The 22,984-nt window shown below is 34.0% G+C and overlaps 6 protein-coding genes across 6 annotated transcripts; 2 read left to right on the top strand and 4 right to left on the bottom strand.

The window, feature by feature from the left end:
- Window positions 1–325: 325 nt before the first annotated feature.
- RPS9A (40S ribosomal protein uS4) lies at window positions 326–1,520 on the bottom strand (the record flags this gene model as incomplete). Its single annotated transcript, XM_041551712.1, has 2 exons — window positions 326–897; window positions 1,514–1,520. 2 exons carry the CDS (start codon window positions 1,518–1,520, stop codon window positions 326–328), a joined length of 579 nt encoding a protein of 192 aa, XP_041407646.1.
- Window positions 1,521–3,097: 1,577 nt separating this feature from the next.
- Window positions 3,098–8,710, top strand: MOT1 (DNA-binding ATPase; the record flags this gene model as incomplete). Its single annotated transcript, XM_041551711.1, has 1 exon — window positions 3,098–8,710. One exon carries the CDS (start codon window positions 3,098–3,100, stop codon window positions 8,708–8,710), a length of 5,613 nt encoding a protein of 1,870 aa, XP_041407645.1.
- A 184-nt stretch (window positions 8,711–8,894) lies between these two features.
- PCH2 (Pch2p) lies at window positions 8,895–10,671 on the bottom strand (the record flags this gene model as incomplete). Its single annotated transcript, XM_041551710.1, has 2 exons — window positions 8,895–9,035; window positions 9,112–10,671. 2 exons carry the CDS (start codon window positions 10,669–10,671, stop codon window positions 8,895–8,897), a joined length of 1,701 nt encoding a protein of 566 aa, XP_041407644.1.
- Window positions 10,672–11,162: 491 nt separating this feature from the next.
- SEC16 (Sec16p) lies at window positions 11,163–18,149 on the bottom strand (the record flags this gene model as incomplete). Its single annotated transcript, XM_041551709.1, has 1 exon — window positions 11,163–18,149. The coding sequence occupies one exon, from the start codon at window positions 18,147–18,149 to the stop codon at window positions 11,163–11,165; it is 6,987 nt and encodes a 2,328-aa protein (XP_041407643.1).
- A 1,035-nt stretch (window positions 18,150–19,184) lies between these two features.
- Window positions 19,185–20,858, top strand: ELP3 (Elongator subunit ELP3; the record flags this gene model as incomplete). Its single annotated transcript, XM_041551708.1, has 1 exon — window positions 19,185–20,858. One exon carries the CDS (start codon window positions 19,185–19,187, stop codon window positions 20,856–20,858), a length of 1,674 nt encoding a protein of 557 aa, XP_041407642.1.
- Window positions 20,859–21,178: 320 nt separating this feature from the next.
- Window positions 21,179–22,189, bottom strand: YDC1 (alkaline dihydroceramidase; the record flags this gene model as incomplete). Its single annotated transcript, XM_041551707.1, has 1 exon — window positions 21,179–22,189. The coding sequence occupies one exon, from the start codon at window positions 22,187–22,189 to the stop codon at window positions 21,179–21,181; it is 1,011 nt and encodes a 336-aa protein (XP_041407641.1).
- Window positions 22,190–22,984: the final 795 nt, after the last annotated feature.

Here is a 22,984-nt window from a genome sequence, read left to right as displayed (position 1 = left end):
AATTGAGAAATTTACAAAAAACAATATTTTAAAAAACAAAAAGAATTAAAAAAGCGATAAATGCAAGGATGTTACAAAATGTATGGGTTTCGTCACAAAGATATTTTGAAAGAGGAACATTTTGATAACTTGTCCGAAATTAGATATAACTCTGTAATACCTGTCAAAATTTCTTCAAATGCTTAGTTACAGTAATTTAAAGTGCGGTTATTGATATTTATTAATATTATCCATTAAACCTATGCTGCTATATATATATATATATATATAAAGCATGTACAAATATGTATACAAAAATGTTATATTATGAGAAAAAGAGATCAATCTATTCTTCGTCAGCTTCTTCAGCTTCACCTTCTTCAGATGGCTTACCAGCGTGCTTTCTAGCAACTCTACCTGGTCTAGCACCACCAAATGGAGAGGTTGGAGCGAAGTCAATGTGCTTCTCAGAGTCTAATCTGACCATGAAGGAGGCAACGTTAACAATTTGCTTACCAACAGCAATGTGTCTTTGAGAAATCAAGACTCTAGCGTGGTGAACAGACTTGGCTAGACCAAGCTTGTAAACTTGGGTTTGTAGTCTTCTTTCCAAGAAATCTTCGACCTTTAGAGCCAAGACGTAATCCAGCTTCTTCTTATCTTCAGATAAAACACCGATTCTGACTAGTCTTCTGATCAAAGCATTACCTTCGAATAATCTCTTTGGGTCCTTTTCGTCTCTGGTCAATAGATCTCTAGCAGCACGACGGATTTTAGATAATTGGAAAGAAATTCTGTAGATCTCTCTCTTGTTCTTTAGACCGAATTCACCAGCTAGCTTCATTTCGGCATCTAGACGAGATGATTCATAAGGTCTCTTTGGAGTAGAGTAGGTCTTAGAGTAAGTTCTTGGGGCTCCTATATAAATTTAAAAATATTGTTAGTTAATGGTTGAAATAGAATTAAGAGGATCAAGAGGTCATTCCAAAAAAAGAATAAAAATAAATTGATAAGGATAAAATAAGATAATAGATTGATATACGTTTTATGAGCAATATATTTCAATTACATGCACCATGACACGCTACCATTTAAAAATTACTTTACATCATGTCATAATTCATTACTTAACTAATTAAAATTATTAGAAAATTTGTATTATGCATAATATTCTTAGGAATAGCTAGACTATCCTAATGTATAATAACATAAAACAATTCAATCTATTAATTAAAATATGTCAAGGATATATATTTATTAGAACTACTTTACCTGAAGTGTCGGGATTCAGTGCAAAGTTTAAAATGCTCTAATAAAATTATACCAGATATTTGACGGATGTGTTTCATTTTTTATTCATCTATATTTCATAACTTTCAATTTAAATAACTATTTTTGGAGGACCCGATCCTCTACAGAACATTGATTAGAATTACAATAACAATGATAACTAAATAAATAAATAATTATTACCTTTTAGTCATTATAAAACTTCCCAATAAATTCTGCATTCACAATTAAATGTGACACTTACTTGGCATTGTGTATTATTATTTGGTTAGTTGTTGATTTGTTTTATATTGGAATATTTAAGTAAATAATGTAAAATTGAATTTTATACTGTTTCTTAAATATCAAAAATATTAGATATTGAAAAAGTGAACAATTATTAATTACAGAAGTGCATTAGGTCCTTCGAAACAGAATGTTACTAGAACAGAAGACGGAAGAAATATTGTTCTGCTTTACGTTTAAAAAAATTCTTCCAACTATATTGCGCTTTCCATTATTTTTCGCACCAGAGAGACAATTTGATTACTGTGGTGTTTAGATGTGAGTACAATATGTATGGGTGTTATAAAGTCATATCGTTACACAACTAAATTTTCTAGGACGCTTACTATACTCATTATAGGTGAATGATAAATATATATATACATAAGCATTCAATCAAAATGATTAAAATACGATATCATCAAGAAAGCTATTAATGGTTGAATTTTTAACACTTTCCCTGTTTTTCACTGGTTTTATAAAATTCTAAAATTATTAACTTTTAGAATCGATGTAAGATTTAGTCATCGCGGGCTTATATCAACAAGATAATGACAATCTATAAAAATAGGATTAAATATTAAGAGAATATATTTACAATGCGAGGTGGCATAACATAAGCGCATACATAGAAGTAAAACTCATTGAATAGTGGAAATAACACAGAAATTATTGCGACTAGTACATCGTAAACTTATTTTAATTTTATGACAGTTCCATCTTACTTCTCAATAAGACAGAACTACGAATCATAATATCTTTAGGGACATATCGTTATCGGTATAAGAAATATTAATACCACCACTGTAGAAAGAAGCAATTGTAAATATACACACAACTCCAAAACCATTGAATAAAATTCAAGTATTGAAAATTACTGATATATAAACAAATGATTAAGATTATGCATCAATAAACGTTCAAGCAACAAACTACCAAATAATATTTGCCCTATTTTTCTTATTTTTCTTGCCCTGTTATAATATCATATAGTTTGTTTATTGATCGCCAATTAGCTTGGCTTATTTCTGAGTATCCCTGCGAAACACAATGTAGCGATGGTCAATCCCTCCCAAGAAAGAACGAAAAAAATTTTACTTTTTTATGAAAAAAACAAAAAATGAATGCTTTGTTTATAACGAGCGTTGCAGGGAAGCGGATATTATAATATATTCTTATATATATATAGGTTATCTATTTCGCTTTTTTAAATCTTTGAAGTAGGAGAATGCGAAGAGACGGAAGCGAAAGGAGCCAAAAAAACAAAAAAAAGGTTATTTCTCATTCTAGTTAGTTTCAATTAAAGGGGATACAGAATTTGGAGATTAACCGCCGAGCATAAAGAGAGAAAAAATATAACACCATATTTTTATCTATATTATAAAAGAGCAAACAAGTAAAAAACTATTGACCAGTTTATCAACAATACACAGCTATTTATTAGTGTTAAGATCAAATCAAATTAAACGTCAGTTTTACTATCAATATTTTGCTATCTTTTACAATTATTAAGCTTTTTGTCGTGTTATAGTTTGCTAATAATTAAATATCATAAACAAAGAATATGACTTCTAAAGTATCGCGTTTGGATAGACAAGTTATCCTGTTAGAGACAGGTTCTACTCAAGTAGTAAGAAATATGGCTGCTGATCAGTTAGGTGATCTAGCTAAACAACATCCCGAAGATATATTGTCTCTACTATCAAGAGTTTATCCATTCCTATTAGTTAAAAAATGGGAAACAAGAGTTACTGCTGCTAGGGCTGTTGGTGCAATTGTGTCATATGCTAAAGTATGGGATCCAAATGATGATGATGATGAATATCATCCTGAAAATAATAATGAAACAGTAGAAAATAATGATATTCCAATTAAAACCGAAAATGAAGATGAAAATGAACCAACAATAGAGAACGCCAAAATCAAATTCGAAGATGATATAAAACTTCGAATTGAAGAATTCAAAGAAGAAAATACTTACGATTTGTTAGAAGAAAATAGAAACTATTATGATTTAAATGAATGGAATATAGCGCAACTCTTTAAGACTGGGAAATTGTTATTATCAAAAAGTGTAAATGAATATAATGATTCCTTTAAAAATGGATCGCCAGATATGTATGATAATTCCAATTCAACAAATGAACCAGTAAAGGAAGAAATAACTAGTGGAACACAGAATAAAAAATCAGCACGTATGTTAGCGATGGCTAAACGTAGAAGAAAGATAAAGGCGAAAGGTAATGGGAGTACAAAGCAAGTGGATATAACACAAAGCTCTGTGTCAAGAAATATTACAAATAAAAAGGATATCAAGAGTGAAGTTTCAAAGGCCTCAACTTTGCAAAACCCAAAATTAGAAATTACAGAGCAAACAGATAAGAGTAAATTAATGATAGAATCTGTATCTGCTCCTATTTTGGAACAACATGAAAAAGTTGCAGGTATCGTCTGGCAATTCCAAGGGATATTCGAACTACTTATAGATAATATTTTTAATGATTCATGGGAAATTAGGCATGGTGCAGCCCTAGGTTTAAGAGAATTGATGAAGAAGCATGCATACGGTGTAAATAGATTAAAAAGTGAAACCAGAGAGGTTAATGATAAGCGTAATAAGAAAAGTTTAGAAGATTTAGCCACAAGGTTATTGACTATATTTGCTCTTGATAGATTTGGTGATTTCGTCAATGACACTGTAGTTGCACCTGTCAGAGAATCAGTATCTCAAACTTTAGCTGCATTATTAATTCATTTAGATGACCATTTATCATATGAAATTTTCCTGAAATTGGAACAATTAGCATTGCAGGATCCTGTAGTTACAGGGTGTCCTAATAGAGTGTGGGAAGCTACACATGGTGGTTTGTTGGGGATACGATATTTCGTAAGCATTAAAACAGATTTCCTAACCTCTCATAACCTATTGGATAGTGTGGTTAATGTTGTCCTATATGGTTTGCGACAATCTGATGATGATGTCAAGAGTGTGGCTGCTTCTATACTGGTACCAATTACAGACCAATTCGTTACTTTACAAAATGATAAAATTGAAATTTTATTAACTACCATGTGGACATCTTTATCCGAGCTTGATGATGATTTATCATCAAGTGTTGGTTCTGTTATGAATTTATTAGCAAAACTATGTCAATTTAAAGAAGTCTTGGACGTTCTAAAAACTAAAGCTGTTATGTTACCAGCTGAATGGGCCTTCAAGTCATTAGTCCCAAAACTATATCCATTTTTGCGTCATTCTATTACTTCGGTAAGGAAAGCTGTCCTGAATTTGTTGAAAGCATTTTTATCTATAGAAGATGATTCTACAAAGGGATGGATAAACAGTAAAGTATTCAGACTAATTTTCCAAAATATACTATTAGAACAAAATAGAGAAATCCTTGATTTATCATTTGAAGTATATACCTCATTATTGGCACAATATAAATCAAAACACACTGAAAAATCATTGGACCATGTCTTCAGTAAACATTTACAGCCAATTTTACACCTACTAAACACTCCAATTGGTTTGAACGGTAAAAATTATAGTATGGAAGGACAATTTATTTTGAAACCGTCACAACACTATCAAATTCACTCTCAGAAAAAAAGATCCATTTCGGAAGCAAGTTCGAATTCGGACATTCCAGTTCCAAAAACATCAGAACATGTGAACATAGATGCCCCAATGATTGCGGGTGATATCACACTATTAGGTTCTGATGTCATTATTAATACCAGAGTTATGGCAGCACGTGCATTCGGTTTAACTTTAGCAATGTTCCAGGATTCAACTCTATCGTCATTCTTTTCAAATGTTTTAGTTCGTTGTTACGATTTACCTTACGCAACACCTAGAATGTTGGCAGGTGTCATTCTTACAGAATTTTGCGGTGCATGGTTGAAAAATAATCGAGGGAGGACTGGATTACCACCATTTGTTAATGAAATATTTGGTGAAAAGATAAATTCACAATTATCTGACCCGTCATCATTACCTGTTTTTAGAGAATTGGTTCCAAGCTTAAAAGCGTTACGTATGCAATGCCAAACTTTATTAACAACATTCGTTGACGTCGGTATGTTACCCCAACATAAATTACCTAGAATCGCTATTGTCGTTCAAGGTGAGACGGAGGCCGGACCACAAGCATTTACTATTGAAACTGCTGAAAAGGTTTACAACGAATATTACCCAAAACTATTTAAAGCAATGAGTAATTCATATAAAGTTTTAGGAAAGAAGCCTTTGGAAGATGCGAGATATCGTGTTCAGCTAGCAATCAATTCAACTAATGAGTTAACAAAAGCTAGGTCTAATTGGGTTTTATGTAATGCCGCATCCTCGATTTTGTTAATGAACGGAATTCCATCTAAATTAAATCCAATTATAAGATCACTAATGGATAGTGTAAAAGAAGAAAATAATGAAATGCTTCAGCAGATGGCCGGTAATTCTGTGATTCACCTCCTTCGTGAATTAATCAGGTGCAATAAGAGTAATGTTGCTAACAAGATTGTTAAAAATCTTTGTGGTTTCTTGTGTGTTGATACTTCAGAGGTTCCAGATTTTGTTGCCAATCAAAAATATTCTTCTGAAATATTAACTCTAATAAAAGAAGATAATTCCATCACTGATCAAGAAGATATTGAATTGAAAAAAGTTGCAGATGATGCGAAGTTGAAACGTAAGGGTGGTTTATACACATTAGGGAAACTATTGTCTGTCTTTGATAAAGAAGAATTGTCTAAAATTCCAAAGTTCAGGGATCTCTTATTTGAACCTCTGGATAAATCATATTCAAATGATGAATTAAAGAGTAATGGCTCCTCTATTGGTCAATCTATTGTTGATGCCATGGGAATATTACGTGTTCTATTCCCATACATGGATTCAGAGTTACGTGACAGTGATGTCGTCCAGAGATTAAAGAATCTTCAAGGATTTTTGTCATCAGAATATTCCGTTTTCCGTTATTCAGCAGCTAGAACATTTGCTGATATTGCGAAGATATATCCTGTCCAAGTAATGACATTTATTATTCGTGATATATTGCCGATGATGAACAATGCCGGTTCTATTGTTGAACGCCAAGGTGCATCGGAATTAATATATCATTTATCCGTATCTATGAGAACAGAAATTCTTCCGTACGTGATCTTCCTAATTGTTCCATTGTTAGGCAGAATGAGTGATTCTAATCATGATATAAGAAGTATAACTACTACTACGTTTGCTTCAATTATTAAACTCGTTCCTTTAGAAGAAGGTATTTCCGATCCGGAGGGGCTTCCGGAAGATTTAATGGCTGGTCGTGAAAAAGAAAGAGATTTTATTCAACAAATGATGGATCCGTCAAAGGCGAAACCATTCAAACTTCCGGTAGCCATTAAAGCAACTCTTAGAAAATACCAACAGGATGGTGTAAATTGGCTCGCATTTCTAAACCATTATAATCTGCATGGTATACTATGTGATGATATGGGTCTTGGAAAGACATTACAAACGATTTGTATTATTGCTAGTGATCAATACTTAAGACAGGAGGATTACAAGGAAACTCAATCGGTTACCACAAGACCATTGCCATCCCTTATTGTTTGTCCACCATCTCTAACAGGTCATTGGGAAAATGAATTCAAACAATATTCTCCATTTATGAAAGTTTTGGTATATGCAGGTGGTCCATCGCAACGTTATCCATTAAGGGACCAATTAGGTAGTGGTGACGTAATCGTTACTTCATATGATGTTGCAAGAAATGATTTAGAATATTTAATGAAGTTCGACTATAATTATTGTGTCTTGGATGAAGGCCATATAATCAAGAACTCTCAATCCAAATTAGCAAAAGCAGTGAAACAGCTAAGAGCCAATCATCGTTTGATTTTAACAGGTACACCTATTCAAAATAATGTTGTGGAATTGTGGTCATTATTTGATTTTCTAATGCCCGGGTTTTTGGGTACCGAAAAAATGTTCCAGGATCGGTTTGCCAAGCCAATTGCTGCTTCCAGAAACAGTAAAACATCTTCTAAAGAGCAGGAAGCTGGTGTTTTAGCATTAGAAGCCTTGCATAAGCAAGTCTTGCCTTTTATGCTTAGAAGATTGAAGGAAGATGTGTTATCAGATTTACCACCAAAGATTATTCAAGATTATTATTGTGAATTAAGTGATCTACAAAAGCAACTTTACCAGGATTTCGCTAAGAAGCAGAAAACTGTCGTTCAAAAGGATATTCAAAATACTGCTGAAGTGGATAACAAACAGCATATATTTCAGGCTCTTCAATATATGAGAAAATTGTGTAATCATCCTGCCTTAGTTTTATCTCCTGAGCATCCACAACTGCAACAGGTTCAACAATATCTAAAACAGGCACATTTGGATTTGCATGATATAATTAACGCTCCAAAATTAACAGCATTAAGGACACTTTTATTGGAGTGTGGGATTGGAGAGCAGGAGGTTGATAAAGGATCTGGTAATCAGCTTTTGACAACAAATGTGATATCTCAACACCGTGCATTGATTTTTTGTCAATTGAAAGATATGTTAGATATGGTAGAAAATGATCTATTCAAGAAATGCATGCCATCTGTGACATATATGAGACTTGATGGTACTGTTGACCCTCGTGATAGGCAAGGTGTGGTTAAGAAATTTAATGAAGACCCTTCTATTGATTGTTTACTTCTAACAACAAAAGTAGGTGGCTTGGGTTTGAATTTAACAGGTGCTGATACTGTTATTTTTGTAGAACATGACTGGAATCCAATGAATGACTTGCAAGCTATGGATCGTGCCCACCGTCTGGGTCAAAAAAAGGTTGTTAACGTCTATAGAATTATTACCAAGGGCACACTTGAGGAAAAGATTATGGGTCTACAAAAATTTAAAATGAACATTGCATCAACTGTTGTTAACCAACAAAATAGTGGGTTAGCCTCAATGGATACTCATCAATTGTTGGACTTGTTTGATACATCAAATGTGCCTTCACAAGATGACGAAGAAGCAAAACAAAATCAAGCTGATATGGACGACATGGCCAATGAAACTGGTTTAACCGGTAAGGCCAAGGAGGCCGTCGGTGAATTAAAGGAGCTATGGGATAGTTCTCAATATGATGAAGAATATAATCTGGACAATTTTATTAAAACATTACGTTAAATATTGGTGCTGTGATTGTCTGTCACATTTCTAAAATTACCCAGAATCGATCAGGTTCTTGGTATTACATACTTTATTAGATGTAATTAATTTTGCAAAAAGCATATAAATATTTAACATTGCATATAAGTTATAAAAAAAATATTAACTTCCTGAAGAATTAAAGGTTGATGTATTTGGTAGTTTAATTCTTTTCTTGGTATTTGTTAATAGTATCCGCAAGAGCAATAAGGAAAGAGTCAATATTAACTGGTAAATCTTGGAAATACTCAGATAAACATATCAGAGGCACTTTTCTTAAAGCACGGCCACTAAGATCTAAGGCCTTTTAAAAAACTCAATTGTTAGTTAGTACGACATAAAATCGAAAGCAATAAAAGATGATACAGTTTGATACATACTAAACAATGTTTGGCAATTGTACGAATTACATTTTTGTACTTACAATTCTCAAGGAGTTTCCCCTTTCTATAAGTCGGTATTAAAATATTACAGTACATTAAGTTTTCTAAGGAAGATATCAAAATATTTTCAAGAGCTTCCAATGATGGTTTTGTGACATGAAATATCCTGTCTGCCCTATCAATAAATGCGCAATCCAGAGTATCAATATAATTGGATGTAGTCAGCACAATAAAGTTATCGTGTTTTTTTAATTTGTCCAAATTGGTGAGTAAACTATTTACAACTCTGACACTTTCATTTGACTCATTGTTATTTATTGCTTTTGTTCTGCAACTGGCTATCGTTTCCACCTCATCGATTAATAAACATACAAATCCTGTATCATTTCCCCTTGATTGTAACAAAAGTTCAATATCATTGAATACGCAACTGATATTTTTTGATGATTCTCCAAACCAGCGGGAAAAGATCCTCGAGCATGAAAGTTCTACAAGGATAGAATGAGATCTCTCGTTGAGATTGAGACTTTTTCTATTGTACTTTTGTCTAATGGAGAGTTTTTGACAAACGGCCCTGCAAAGTGATGTCTTACCGGTTCCAGGAGGACCATGTAATAATAATAGACCATTGTTGTTGAGGATTTGTTCGTTGGATTTTCTTTGTTGTTCTGTATCACCCCTTTGCTGTGAAATCTTAAGTGACAAAACTGCAGAATTAAATATGGCTTGTTTTAGAGTACTGTTATAAAATAGACTTTCCCAGAGTCCTTCTAATTGGGGTGACGGTAAAGTGGTAATAGAAACAAGATTTAACGTTTCTTGAGAAAACTGAAAATTAGGAAGGATTTCTTTAAATAATGGAATCTTTTTATTGGTTTCATCGATTAGGGTTCTATCGGACACATTGTCGCTGAGATCAATTTTGTCAAATTCTTCCACTAGTGCCTCTTTAGAAGAATTATTCCCCTCAACTTTGAAATGGTAAAAATACAACTCTAATTTGTAGAGACTGAATGAGTCGTTTTTCTTTATGGTTTCTTGAACATTAGTTTTCTGAAATATTTTATTAACAATTTCATCTAAAGACCCGTGAGACATATTCAACAAGTCCGAGGCCTTGGCATTGTATGGTTCAACGAATATATTTTCGATGAATAACGACAGTATTAGATTATCATGACCATTGTCAGTATGGTTATTTTTGGCCACGGAGACAAATTGTGAAAATAATACTTTAAGCAAACTGTCTACCAATTTTTCTTGTGCTTTACTTGGTGGGTTGTTAATTCTGATACTCCCACTCCCTTCGTGAAATAAATCATCGGATGATAATTGAAATCCAGTAGACGACGATTCGTGAATTTTTGATTCCAATTTTCTTAGTATTGCTGGCTCAATGATTTTAAATAAAACGGTAAATAAGTTAGAGTTTTGTGTATTGCTAACTATAGATGAATCGTTTAGTAAATTCGTCAACAGATTTACTTGCGAGTCGAAAATACGTTCCACTAACTCTAAGATATGTAAATTCAATTCAATATCAACAGTATACGACATATTAATGTGCGAGAATAATCCTTGTCACTTTAGGATAAAGCTTGTACTTCAAATATATGATAAAGTACTCATGGGCTTTTATATTCCGGGAGTATATTTAGCCGCTAACATTTTCTGAATTGTTGGGGAATTGATCCAAGAAGCCCGATCATAAATAAAAAAATATATAATGAAAGACCAAAACAAGCAATTAGAAATGGATCGGCTTAAAGAGATTCAAAAGCCTCTGTGATACATTTTGACTTGATTCTTGTTGTGTTTGTGTTCTCTATTTGGTCACGAGGGCCCATGATTTGAACTTTCAGAGGTATATTAATGTAATATTTACTTGACTACATCCCACCACGTACCTATGGTTTCTTACTTACGACACCTATCGTGTGAAAAATCTTGAAAATTTATATATATTATTATAAATTATTTAAGGTTCTTAAGTTTAATTTTTGTATTAACAAACTAATGAAATTATTATACAGTATTTTCTACAAATTTTACATTGCATTAACGTAGCCTCTGTTAGTCTTCTTCTTTCTCTTCCCACCACGATTTACAGATGCAGATACTTTTAGTAGATCGTCAAGATCATTTGCCTTTTTACCTGCCAAGCTCTCAATATTTGAATCAGTGGAAAACCTATTAGCAGAATTGGCAACTGGGGATGCAGTATCAGTATTTTCAGAAGAAGATGTTGGCATAGTCATTGGTTTACCTGTCAATTGATCTATAGGTAATACTGGTGAAAATGCATTAGGTGGTGCAGTATTATGGTTATTATTTGCGCGAGGGGATGACGTTGGTCCGGTATCCTTACGCTTAATGATTGGTGGTGGTGGACCTGGTTTTGTGGCTGCTATCATTTCTTTCTTCTGTTCTTCCGATGCATTTTTATCAACCCAACGTTTCAGTTCAGTGTCGTAGTAGAAACTATTCTGGTTACCCATTTTAGCCTTGATAGCTTTTTTCTCCCCGTTATCGTTCGACTTAAAAAAACGCCAAATACTTGGATTCTGTTTTGTGCTATCAGTAGCTTTGTTTTTCTTTATTACTTCTTTCTGATTGCCATTACTTTTCTTGTTGGTGTATTCTTCTTCGTCCGACTCAGATTCATCCTCTATGACATCATTATATTCAGTATTGACTGTTTGGGGGGTATAAGTATTGAAATTACTTCCTGTGTTCTTTTTTATTACAGGTTCGAAAGTCTCCGTTGATACTTCATCGGCTTCCCTTATGGGTCCAAACTTATCATTAGAAAATGACTTTTTTGGAACGTTAAAATTGTTCTCAGAAGGGCTCACCATATCTGCAGAAGCTGGTGGCATGAATGGTTGAAAACTATTATTTTCCTCTTGAAGCATATTATTCTCCGAATTAGAATATGAAGCAGTGTAGCTATTATAGGCGAACATGTCATTTCCACCAGTTGGTTCTAAAAGTTGTTCCAGGTTGGAATTTGGATTAGAAGTAGCATTCTTTGGTAGATACGAATTGCTTTTCGCCTTTGGCTTGGGTTTATAATTGATTGGGGCATAGGCATTTTGCTTCTTCGTTAGGCTTACTTTTGGTGGTACTATTTTATTAGGTGGCTTCGAACTGTTCACGATTTTTTCTGTTGTCTCCACAGATGAATCTTCAGTAGAATCATGGTTTTTATCTTGGAGTGGGTTATGTTTTAAGTCCCTAGCTGGTCCTTCGTCAATAATATTATTTCCTATAAGATTTATTTGAGCCGGAGGTTCTGGAGCTGTTTCTAATTTCCCATCCGAAGTAAATTCCAGTAAATGATCGGCCTTCTGTTCGTCATTCTCCGCCATAACAGAATCTATTTGATGTGGTTTATCGTCTAACTCTACCGATTCGACATTTTGATCATTGGAAATAACTAGTGGTGGAATGATTGCTTGGGTTTCTAAGTTTTCGTTTTTAGAATATCTACTTCTTTCGTGTACAGTACCGTCAGAATACTTGGTATCTGGTAAATTTTCTGGAACATTAGCATTTGTAATAGGATCTAGGTTATTCTCCAAATTAACGTCATTTTCGATAATTTCCTCTTCTTCTTCAGTAGGTATATCTTGCTCTATAGGTTGTTTAATGACTTCATTATTTACTAATTCAGTCTCTTGGTTAATTTCACTTGCGTGATCGATACTGTTAGTATCATGTTCAAGTGGAGTAACTTGAACATATTCTTCAGTAATTGCATTTTGAGCATTGACTGGATTCTCTTGACACATGTTCGCATTTGAATCGTTATTAGATATGATACTTTCAGTTGGGACATTTATCGATTCTTCAGGCAATTCAGATTTCGGTGGATGTTGCATCGTTGTTGTTGTTGTTGCTGTCATGGTTGATGTGTCTGATTCTGGAGTTTTACTCACTGCTGGTTTCGAAGATATTGGGACTGAAGGTACATTTTCAATTAACGTATTATTTGATGGTGTAGTTTGCAAGGAATTTAATTGGTCTATTGATGGTACAATATTGTGAGGTCTACGATGGGGAGAGCTTTTTCCCTTATCAGCTCTAGCTTTTGGAGGTGGATGAACGTCTATAGCAAGGGAAACATTGGATGACCTTCTTGGAGGTCCAGTATGGGGTTTAGGAGCGCCGACATTTCTATTTAAAGATTGTGGTGGTCCAATATTCGAAATATCATTTGCCAACACTGACATTGGTTTCGAAGTTTCCATTTTCAATTGATCATGTGTGACAGATCTCTGCAATATTAAACTATTGGTATCGCCTCTAATAAGAGGCGGAGGAGTAGCCTTATTTGTTTCAAATATCTCACTGTGTACTCTAGGTAATGGATTGTGCGGAATTCGAGCAAGTCCGCTCCCATCTTTAGTATATGTCCTACCAGGTGACCCTTGTAAACTTTCGCCAATTCTTAAAGGAGTTTCATAATGGGCCTGCTCGCCGAATGTATGATGAGAAGCCTTCTTCAAATGTTCCATTGATAGGACATTTCCCGGTGTCATAGAATGGTGAGCAACTTGCCCAGATGGTCTGTAATTTGCTTGAGGTTGGTATTGGTTAATATTTGTTTGGTCCAAATCTACAACAGAGGAGTGATTGGATGTATAAGGTGTATAAGTACCAAAAACGTCCTTTTCGGGAGTTTGGTTTGGCTTTTTTTCGACATCACCACCAATGTACTTGCTAAAAGATTTGTCTAATTGACCCCAAACACTACTCAACTTTGGTTTGCCCAACCAACCAGTACTTGAATTGTTAATCCTAGCAGTCAATATGTTTGAACTGTTCATCAAAATGGCTGCGTATGCGTCTTTTCTTGGAAATAACTTGATTTTTGAAGCAACAATCTCATTATATTTAGTAGCTTGTGACGATAAGTTTTGTTCCTCTAATGCAAATCCATAAGTCAATTTCTGGGCTAAAAGTGTTGGGAACCCCTTTAGGGCTGGTTCTTCTAAAGTTTTGATATATTCGTAGATTTCCGACCATATCAAACTTTCTGTTGTAGTAGGTTGACCAATGCATTTGAAATACACATCAGAATCGCCCATTACTGATGCAAATGAAAGTGGTATACGAGCAATGACAAATAATAGGTTAGCTTCCAGGATCAGACCTTGTTTATATAGGAAGATACCAAACTCAACCAAAAATTCTAGAATCATTGGTGGAACTTGACCTGATTTTAATGTTATACTTCCGGTAACAGATTTAGTGTTTGCTAAAATAACGGAAACAATATATCTCCAATTTTGAACAGCCCAATTAATATGTTCTTGGTTATTGTAAAAATTAGCAATGGCAATTTTAGAATTACCGATGAAAACTTGGAAAAGAAGAGAAAGTACGTTAATATTAGGATCAGAATAACTTGAAATCCCCATTCTGAGGTAAGAATCCACAACAGATGACCATCTTTCCTTACCCGCCAAACTTCCTACCAGCAAGGCCATCGTAAAATCTTGGCCCTCTAACGCAATGTTTAAAGCATCTTCATAATTACCAATCTGAAGCAGGGCTAAGACTCTAATCTGCGTGTTAGGTTCTAGACGACTAGCATTTGCAACAGGTTTCGGTTGAGAAAATGGTTGTGTTAGATACAACTTCATTGATGTTGTGTCGCATAACATGTTTGCGATAGATACAAGATCATCAATTCCACTTACATAGCACCTCAGAATATACCATATTAATGATGTAGTATCTGTAGAGTCTTGAGGTATAGTACTGACTATGGAATTTAACCATTTCTCCAGTTCCAACTTTTTTGTCTTAGTTGACAATGGGCCAATATATGTTTTCATCATATCAGAAGTGTTCAATAACGCATCATAATTCACAACATTAATTGTATTTAACGAAAATCCTGTCCCAGAGTACATAGAATTCGCAGTAGGTATACCATATACGACTCGATTAGATTTTCCCCAACTAAATAATGGAAATTGACGTCTTAAAAGATTTTGGTTGTTAATTAAGTCTGTTTGAGTTGATTCCGCTTGTAAATATGGTTGCTGGACCGAGATTTGAGGTTGTGTATTAATACCCAAGCCTCTTGCATTTCCATTTTGAGTTATCTGAGGTGCATAATTATTGCTGTGCCTTAATTGAGGTTCGTGGTTCTTAAGCATTTGCTGGTTGATTGTAATATTCTGTCTAGCTGGCGGATAATATTGATGTTGTCCGTTCAAAGTATTATTTGGTTGTTGTACTCCTTGGTATACAGTACTTGCATTTAAGATATTTGTTCCCTGGTTTGTCATTGTTTGTGGTAATAATGGCTGCTGAGTGCCATTCGTTTGGTTATTACCATTCAGATGATAGTTGGCTTGACTGTTCATTGTAGGTGTGTTATTTAATAAAACTGGGCCTGGAACATAGCCATTTGGAGCTTGAGTATAACTACGTTGTTGACTTGGAATTTGTTGTTGTACATTTCCGATAGGTGCATATTTGTTCTTTTTTAGAGGAGTAGTTGTCGTCCCCGTCATATTTCCACTTTGAGGTGACAGTGGTGACACATATGTAGCAGCTGTAGAATGCACACCAAGCCCCCCTCCGTTGGATAGATTACTTGCTGCCCTTTGTCTTGAATATGGCATTCCTGGTTGAGGGACATCAACCATCGGAGGAGGCTGGAACTGAGGCATGTTAACGCCACTAGATACTCTGCTTCTCGTTTGAGGTTGGCCCGTAGTTGGTGTTGATGTTTGAACATATGATTGCGAATTTCCTTTGGTATGGATCATTGGAGGTGGAGGTGGAGCGGCACTAGTTTGCAATGGACTATATGGGGCACTCATTTTCCTGGAAGAGTTACGGTTTATATCCATCGATGGGATCGATCCATATCTCATGGATGGTGTAACGACAGCCTTTGCATGTACTGGTTTGGGATTAGAGCCCAGTAAGTCGCTTGGGAAATCATAAGCGTCAGATTTTTGCTTTGCCTTGTTAAGAGTTTCGACAGCCTTTTGAGTTGTAATTGAGGGTTGCAACTGTGTTGACATCAGTTGAGAGTCAATCTGAGGGGATTGTATAGTGTTATTAAATATCATAGGAGGGGGTTGTACGATTCCCGATCTTTCCATTGGAGTTTCTATAGATTGGATATTGTTCGATGTGACTTGTGGGGCATATTTTGATACTATCGGACTTTGATTGGTGTTAGTTCCAGTATTTGGATTCAATGGTTGACTTTCTTGTATTGGATTTACTGGTTCCAAATCAGTTCGAAGTTCCTCATCTGAATCTAAAAAGCTGTCATCATCCTCTAATAGATCTTCTTCATCATCCATAAACGAAAAATTATTTTTTCTAGTGTCTACAATACTGTCTTTGGTTTCAACGGCACCTGTATTTTGCGGATCAGTATTGATTTGTTGTACATCTTTTATTATACCTGCATCGATAATGCCTTGGTTTCCTGTGTCTGGTTGGTCCAAATTAGGAATAGAAGTCCTTTGTTGCAGTTCTGTCACAGGAGCAACAACATTATGTACTGCATCTAAATTAGTCTCAGTTTCTACTTCCCATGGCAATAATTCATCATCTTGTTCAGTATGAGCTGTAAATGGGGAATTCGAGTTATTTGTAGTTTGCGCATTATTTTCTATTTTTATATTATCTTGTACAATAGGCTGAATGTGTGTATCTTCATGTTTAGTAAACAGTTCGCTGTGGATTGTTGCCGGTTGTTCGGTTGGTTCATAAATTTCGTCTGCATTACTTGCATGTTCAACGTCATTATTATATTGTTCCTGATTTTCTAGTACTACTGGTTCTCTTGTCTCTTGTTCCCAAGGCATAGTCTCTATCTCAACATCATTATCGTGATTAAATAATGATTCACCTTGTTCATTATTTGAATACATTGGTATATCTTTGGTGTTTTCATGAGTTTCGTATTGTATACCGTTTTGACTATTGTTATTGTAAGACATCTCAGAGTGAACGACGGTATCGTCATAGTCTTTATTAATTGATGAACGTTCGCCTAAAAATGAATCTTCTTCGTTCTCGATGTTCTCGATGTTCTTATATTCTTCTATATGAGACTCTTGCGAAATAGAGTTTCCCAGTTCTAATTGATGTCCACTATCACTATTGAGATCATTGTTTGGAAACTTCGAAACTAATACGCTATTATTGAGAAGGTTCATTTCAGATACATCAGATACGGGAACTTGTGCACCCTGTTGGATTTCACTTACAGAAGTATCATGTTCCATATGAAATTCGTTTTCCAAATTGGATATTTGAGTATCAGCATCTGTCTTCGGTAGTTCCATAATTTGTTCTGTGGTGGAATAATCAATTTGTTGAGGAATTTCTACGTCTTCAGTTGCTACTACCTCGTTATTTGCTGGTTGTTCATTATCATGCTGAGATGTTTCACTTGATAGTACTGATTGTTCTTGGATTTGTTCAAGTTCTTCATTTTGAATAGAAGGATTCCACACAGCGGGTTCATTTACAGTTTGTTTTGGTATAAATTCAGGTTCATCTATAATATCTTGAGGGATTGTTACTTCCACAATTTGACCTAATTCATGGGCTTCAACTTCTTCGATAGGCTGTTGATTTTCTTCTTCCTCATGTACCTGGTTTGATCCATCAATGGCTTCATTCTGTTCAGACAGTTTGATTTCAACTTCAGGATCTATAACATTATTTTCATGTTCGACGGCCGAAGGAAAGTCAGCGTGTTGTTGTGGAAGAGGTTGTTGTTGAGTTTCATGGACGATATCATCTGTAGTAGCAGTTGTTGTAGAACTTGAACCAGTAATAATAGTACTAGTTTCTGGAGTACTTGAAATCATTGAATTATTGGTGGTAAGAACTGTTGTAGTTTCTACATCTGTTGAATCAGATATTTCAGCTCCTGGAACGTTATTTTCACCATTTTGCTGAACAGATTTATTTCCAGCCTTCTTCAACTTTTGTCTAGCCTTCTTCTTCTTGTTTTTCTTTCTTTGTGCTTCAGTAACCATTGTTTCTTATAATACTTGAAAAAAAAGAGTATAAAGTCAGTGTCAATGCCTATGTCTATCGATTGATCTAAAGGAGAACGAAACTAAAAATGAAAAGGGGAAAGAAAGACACCAAAGAAAACAATTATTAAACAATTATAGATTGCTTAAAGTTAAGGTGTAAGTAGATGTAATGATAGGTATCTACCTATGTATGTATATAACTATATGTGTTTCTGGGTTTTTTTAATAAATTTAAGTATGTGTAAATGTATGTTTTTATGTACCTGTCCTTTATATTTCTTTGTTATACTGAAGGCGTACTTTCATCTCGCTCTCTCGCTCTCTTTTTACGATTCACCGTTTGGTGGTTAACGACAGTAATATTTTAGGAAACGGATCATATACAGTGAACAACAATCACTATATTCAGTTTCTTACGCACTACGCTATGTATAATAGCATAATAAATGGAACTGTCTGTATAGATATAGGTCTTTATGTTTGATATGTCGGAGATAGAAATCGCAGTGATTAAAGTTACTTAAATTGGGTAGTTATGTAAGGCATATAATATTGCAAGTTACATAGACATTCTCTGGAAATCAATTTTTGCAGTAGAAACTGACTGACACCAAGGTGCTGGACATGACCGTTTGTAGTCTTGTTTATATATTGGAACGATATGTTCATCACAAACTTTACTCAACCATTCATTATTGAGAGTAATGGATTATGTAACTAAGAAAATGCTGTACAGATAGAATTTAGCCCTTCAATTGTAATATGAGGCGATGAGAATCTGTGAAAAAATTTGAAAAATTGAAAAATTTCAATTAATGGACTAAATTAGAGTGAGGGAGAAGTAGAGAAGCCCATTGCAAAATATTGAATCTTTTTAGTATATTAATTAATAAGCACCACTAATTTAATATTAAAATATCGTTTTATTTAGTAAGGCTATTTCATAATAGTAATAGTTACAGTTGCTTTGATTTGATTTGAAAAGGGAAATAGAAAGCAATACATACACTATTACTATCAAATATAAATAGGATGGGTCGTCGTGGTAAAGGTCCAAAGACTAATAAACAAAATGCAGTCCCTGAAAAGGAACGTTTTGTTCAATGTTGCGCAGATGTTACATCTGAATTAACAAACTCTTTGACAACATCTTCAACGAAGGATATCAACCTGAACGGTCTTATTATCAAATATTCCAAGAAATATAAATTGAGACAACAACCTAGATTAACAGATATCATTAACTCTATACCTGATCAATATAAGAAATATTTATTACCTAAATTGAAGGCCAAACCAGTGAGAACTGCATCCGGTATTGCTGTTGTCGCAGTGATGTGTAAACCTCATCGTTGTCCTCACATTGCATACACAGGTAATATTTGTGTCTATTGTCCCGGTGGACCTGATTCTGATTTTGAATATTCTACACAATCTTATACAGGTTATGAGCCTACATCTATGCGTGCTATTAGAGCTCGTTATGATCCATATGAACAAGCTAGAGGTAGAGTGGAACAACTAAAACAATTAGGCCACTCTATTGATAAAGTTGAATATGTCGTCATGGGTGGTACTTTCATGTCTTTACCTACAGATTATAGAGAAGATTTCATAACTAAATTACATAATGCATTATCAGGGTTCAATGGTAATGATCTAGATGAAGCTATTAAATATTCACAACAGAGTGTTACCAAATGTGTTGGTATCACAATTGAAACTAGACCTGATTATTGTACTGGTACACATTTAGATGATATGTTAAGATATGGTTGTACCAGATTAGAGATCGGTGTGCAGTCCTTATATGAGGATGTAGCTAGAGATACAAATAGAGGTCATACAGTCAAATCTGTATGTGAAACTTTTGCAGTTGCTAAGGATGCTGGTTATAAAGTTGTTTCGCATATGATGCCCGATTTACCTAATGTCGGGATGGAAAGAGATATTGAACAATTCAAAGAATATTTTGAGAATCCTGATTTTAGAACGGATGGTTTGAAGATCTACCCAACTTTGGTCATTAGAGGTACTGGTCTATATGAATTATGGAAGACTGGTAAATATAAGTCATATAATGCGAATGCATTGGTGGATTTGGTCGCTAGAATCATGGCTTTGGTTCCACCTTGGACAAGAATTTATCGTGTTCAAAGAGATATCCCAATGCCGTTGGTGACAAGTGGTGTCGATAATGGTAATCTAAGAGAGTTGGCGTTAGCCAGAATGAAGGATTTGGGTACATCATGTAGAGATGTACGTACTAGAGAAGTCGGTATCCAAGAGGTTCATCACAAAGTGTCTCCGGATCAAGTTGAATTGATCAGAAGAGATTACTATGCCAATGGTGGTTGGGAGACTTTCTTATCATACGAGGATCCAAAGAAGGATATTTTGATTGGTCTATTGAGATTAAGAAAGGCCTCAAAGAAGTATACATATAGAAAGGAATTTATCAGTCAAAGAACATCTATTGTGAGAGAACTTCACGTGTATGGGTCGGTGGTTCCACTACATTCCAGAGATCCACGTAAATTCCAACATCAAGGTTTTGGTACATTATTGATGGAGGAAGCTGAACGGATTGCTAAGGAAGAGCATGGGTCTGAAAAGATTTCTGTCATTTCTGGTGTGGGTGTTAGGAATTACTATGCTAAGTTGGGTTATGAGTTGGAGGGGCCATATATGTCTAAGATGATTTAGAAGAAGAAGAAATAAAAGGTGAGATAGTATTATAGTTTATAATTATTTATATATATATTTTTTGTGTTTTTTTTTAAAAGTTCATAATTTTTAACATTAGTTGTAAAATTATCATTTTTGAAGTTTTGTTTATATAACGTTAATTATTGAGACATTTTATGATAAGCACCAAAGTTAAGAAATTTTATAATAAACATTAAAAAAATAGGGGAAAATAATCTTTCGAATATAAATATATATATATATACATTAATATAGTATTAAGAAATAAAAGAGAATGTTCGATTAGTGTTTTTTATGTGTTATGGCTATAGTGTTAACTAATTAGAAGCACCAGCTTGAGCGGTTGTCGTAGAAGTTACTGGTAGACCGTTAATAGGAGTATTAGTTGAATGAAGTGTTTCATTTTCATTTTCATATGGACCCCAGAATTGTAATGAATATTTAGTAGAAATGGCAGAATCCTTTCTTACCAATTCAGGTAATAATCTCCATCTCCAAATAAATAAGAAATCATCTTGAGTTCCTAAATTCAATACACGCAAATAAGCTAAAAACACAATATATGTGTAGACACCCATCCCTGTTAGAATATGCCACCAACCATGTAATTCTAATAATGTACCTAATGGTAATAATAAATAAGTTCTTCTAAAATATCTCCAGAAACTGCACATATGAATATCTAATTGCCAGGAAATGAAACCTAAAAGAAAGATTACAATACCTAAACCCATTGTTGTGTATAAATTTTTTTTATCTAATTTATTCTTTGGTATTAAGAAATATGCAAATGAACCTGAGATTGCAACCACCAAACAATTTAAAAATCCGTACAGTACTTGAAAGATAATTGGTGATTGATAAGCCATATAAAACCAAGTTAAGCCTGTAGTGAATGATACAACAATAATACCAAAGAACCATTCTTTTCTCTTTGAGACAGGTCCTTTTGAAGCTCTGAAAGTATTCCAATCTAATTCACAAAATAATGACCAAGCAGGTGTTGAAGTGGCATAAACCATTGGTAATTCATCAAGTAGTTGATATCTATATTTTAAAGTCATATGGAAAAACCATGAACCAAACCCTACAAGGGCGAACATTAAACCGACTAAAATAAATCTTGTTTCGAGACGATTTCTATATATACAATATGTATAGTAAGTTGCAACCAATATAAACATGAAATTCGTTAAAGTATTAGACCATTCTGCGATATAATATGATACAACGTAATTTTCTTCACACCAATCAATAATTGCTGTGGTATTACCCCAGAAGCCTGATTGTGGTTCATCAGGATAAGGCCAAATTAATTTTCCAGTCATAATAATAATAATAATATTAGTAGTAGTAGTAGTTTTTGTTTTTGTATGAGTGTGTGTTTCTTAATCTTTTTTATGAAATAAATATAATATCTTATTCCTTTAGAAACAGTATATTAATAAAGATGAATAAAAAATTCGATGTTAATAAAAGATAAAAGTTTCGTTATCCCCTTTTGTATGGTATATATATATGAATCTCAAAAAAAATAATATAATAATTTCTCTCCTTCTTTTTAGTATGCGAACTTTCTTTGCAACTAAAAAATAAAATTAAGGAGTTTGATTTCTTTAACTTTAACACAGATGAGATAGATGATTAGTTTAGGGAACTTTCCGTATAATTTAAAGGAAACAAAAAGACCAAACAAAAGGTCAACATGGAATAAATAAGTTATATTATATATAATTATATCCTTGATCTTTAAAGATATAAGATGAGGGATAGAACAAGAGTCATTATTACTATCGTTTGTATTTGATGAACAGTTGTTCCGTATGTAAGCCAAACGATAAATAGATTTCAGTACTCTTTCGCTTCACTAAATAATAGAAGGTATTGAAAACTAATAACAAGAAGCAAGAAAACCGACCGATACGTTGCCATCCGTGTAAAACACAACCCTAGTCGCACAAACATATATGTAACATATGCAATGGATATAATGAATGGATAATTACAATTACAGATTCTCGACTGGTCGAGTTTAAAGTGTGAGAGAATCTTCTTGTTAATTGTGTTATCTGTAGTCTCGTGTTTCTTCGAATTGTAGCAATCGTTAACAATTGATTGTCACT

This window comes from Maudiozyma barnettii, assembly GCF_903064755.1.
Source record: "Maudiozyma barnettii strain CLIB 1767 genome assembly, contig: KABA2_07, whole genome shotgun sequence".
NCBI lineage: Eukaryota > Fungi > Ascomycota > Saccharomycetes > Saccharomycetales > Saccharomycetaceae > Maudiozyma > Maudiozyma barnettii.
This window is presented reverse-complemented; position numbering and strand designations above follow the sequence as displayed.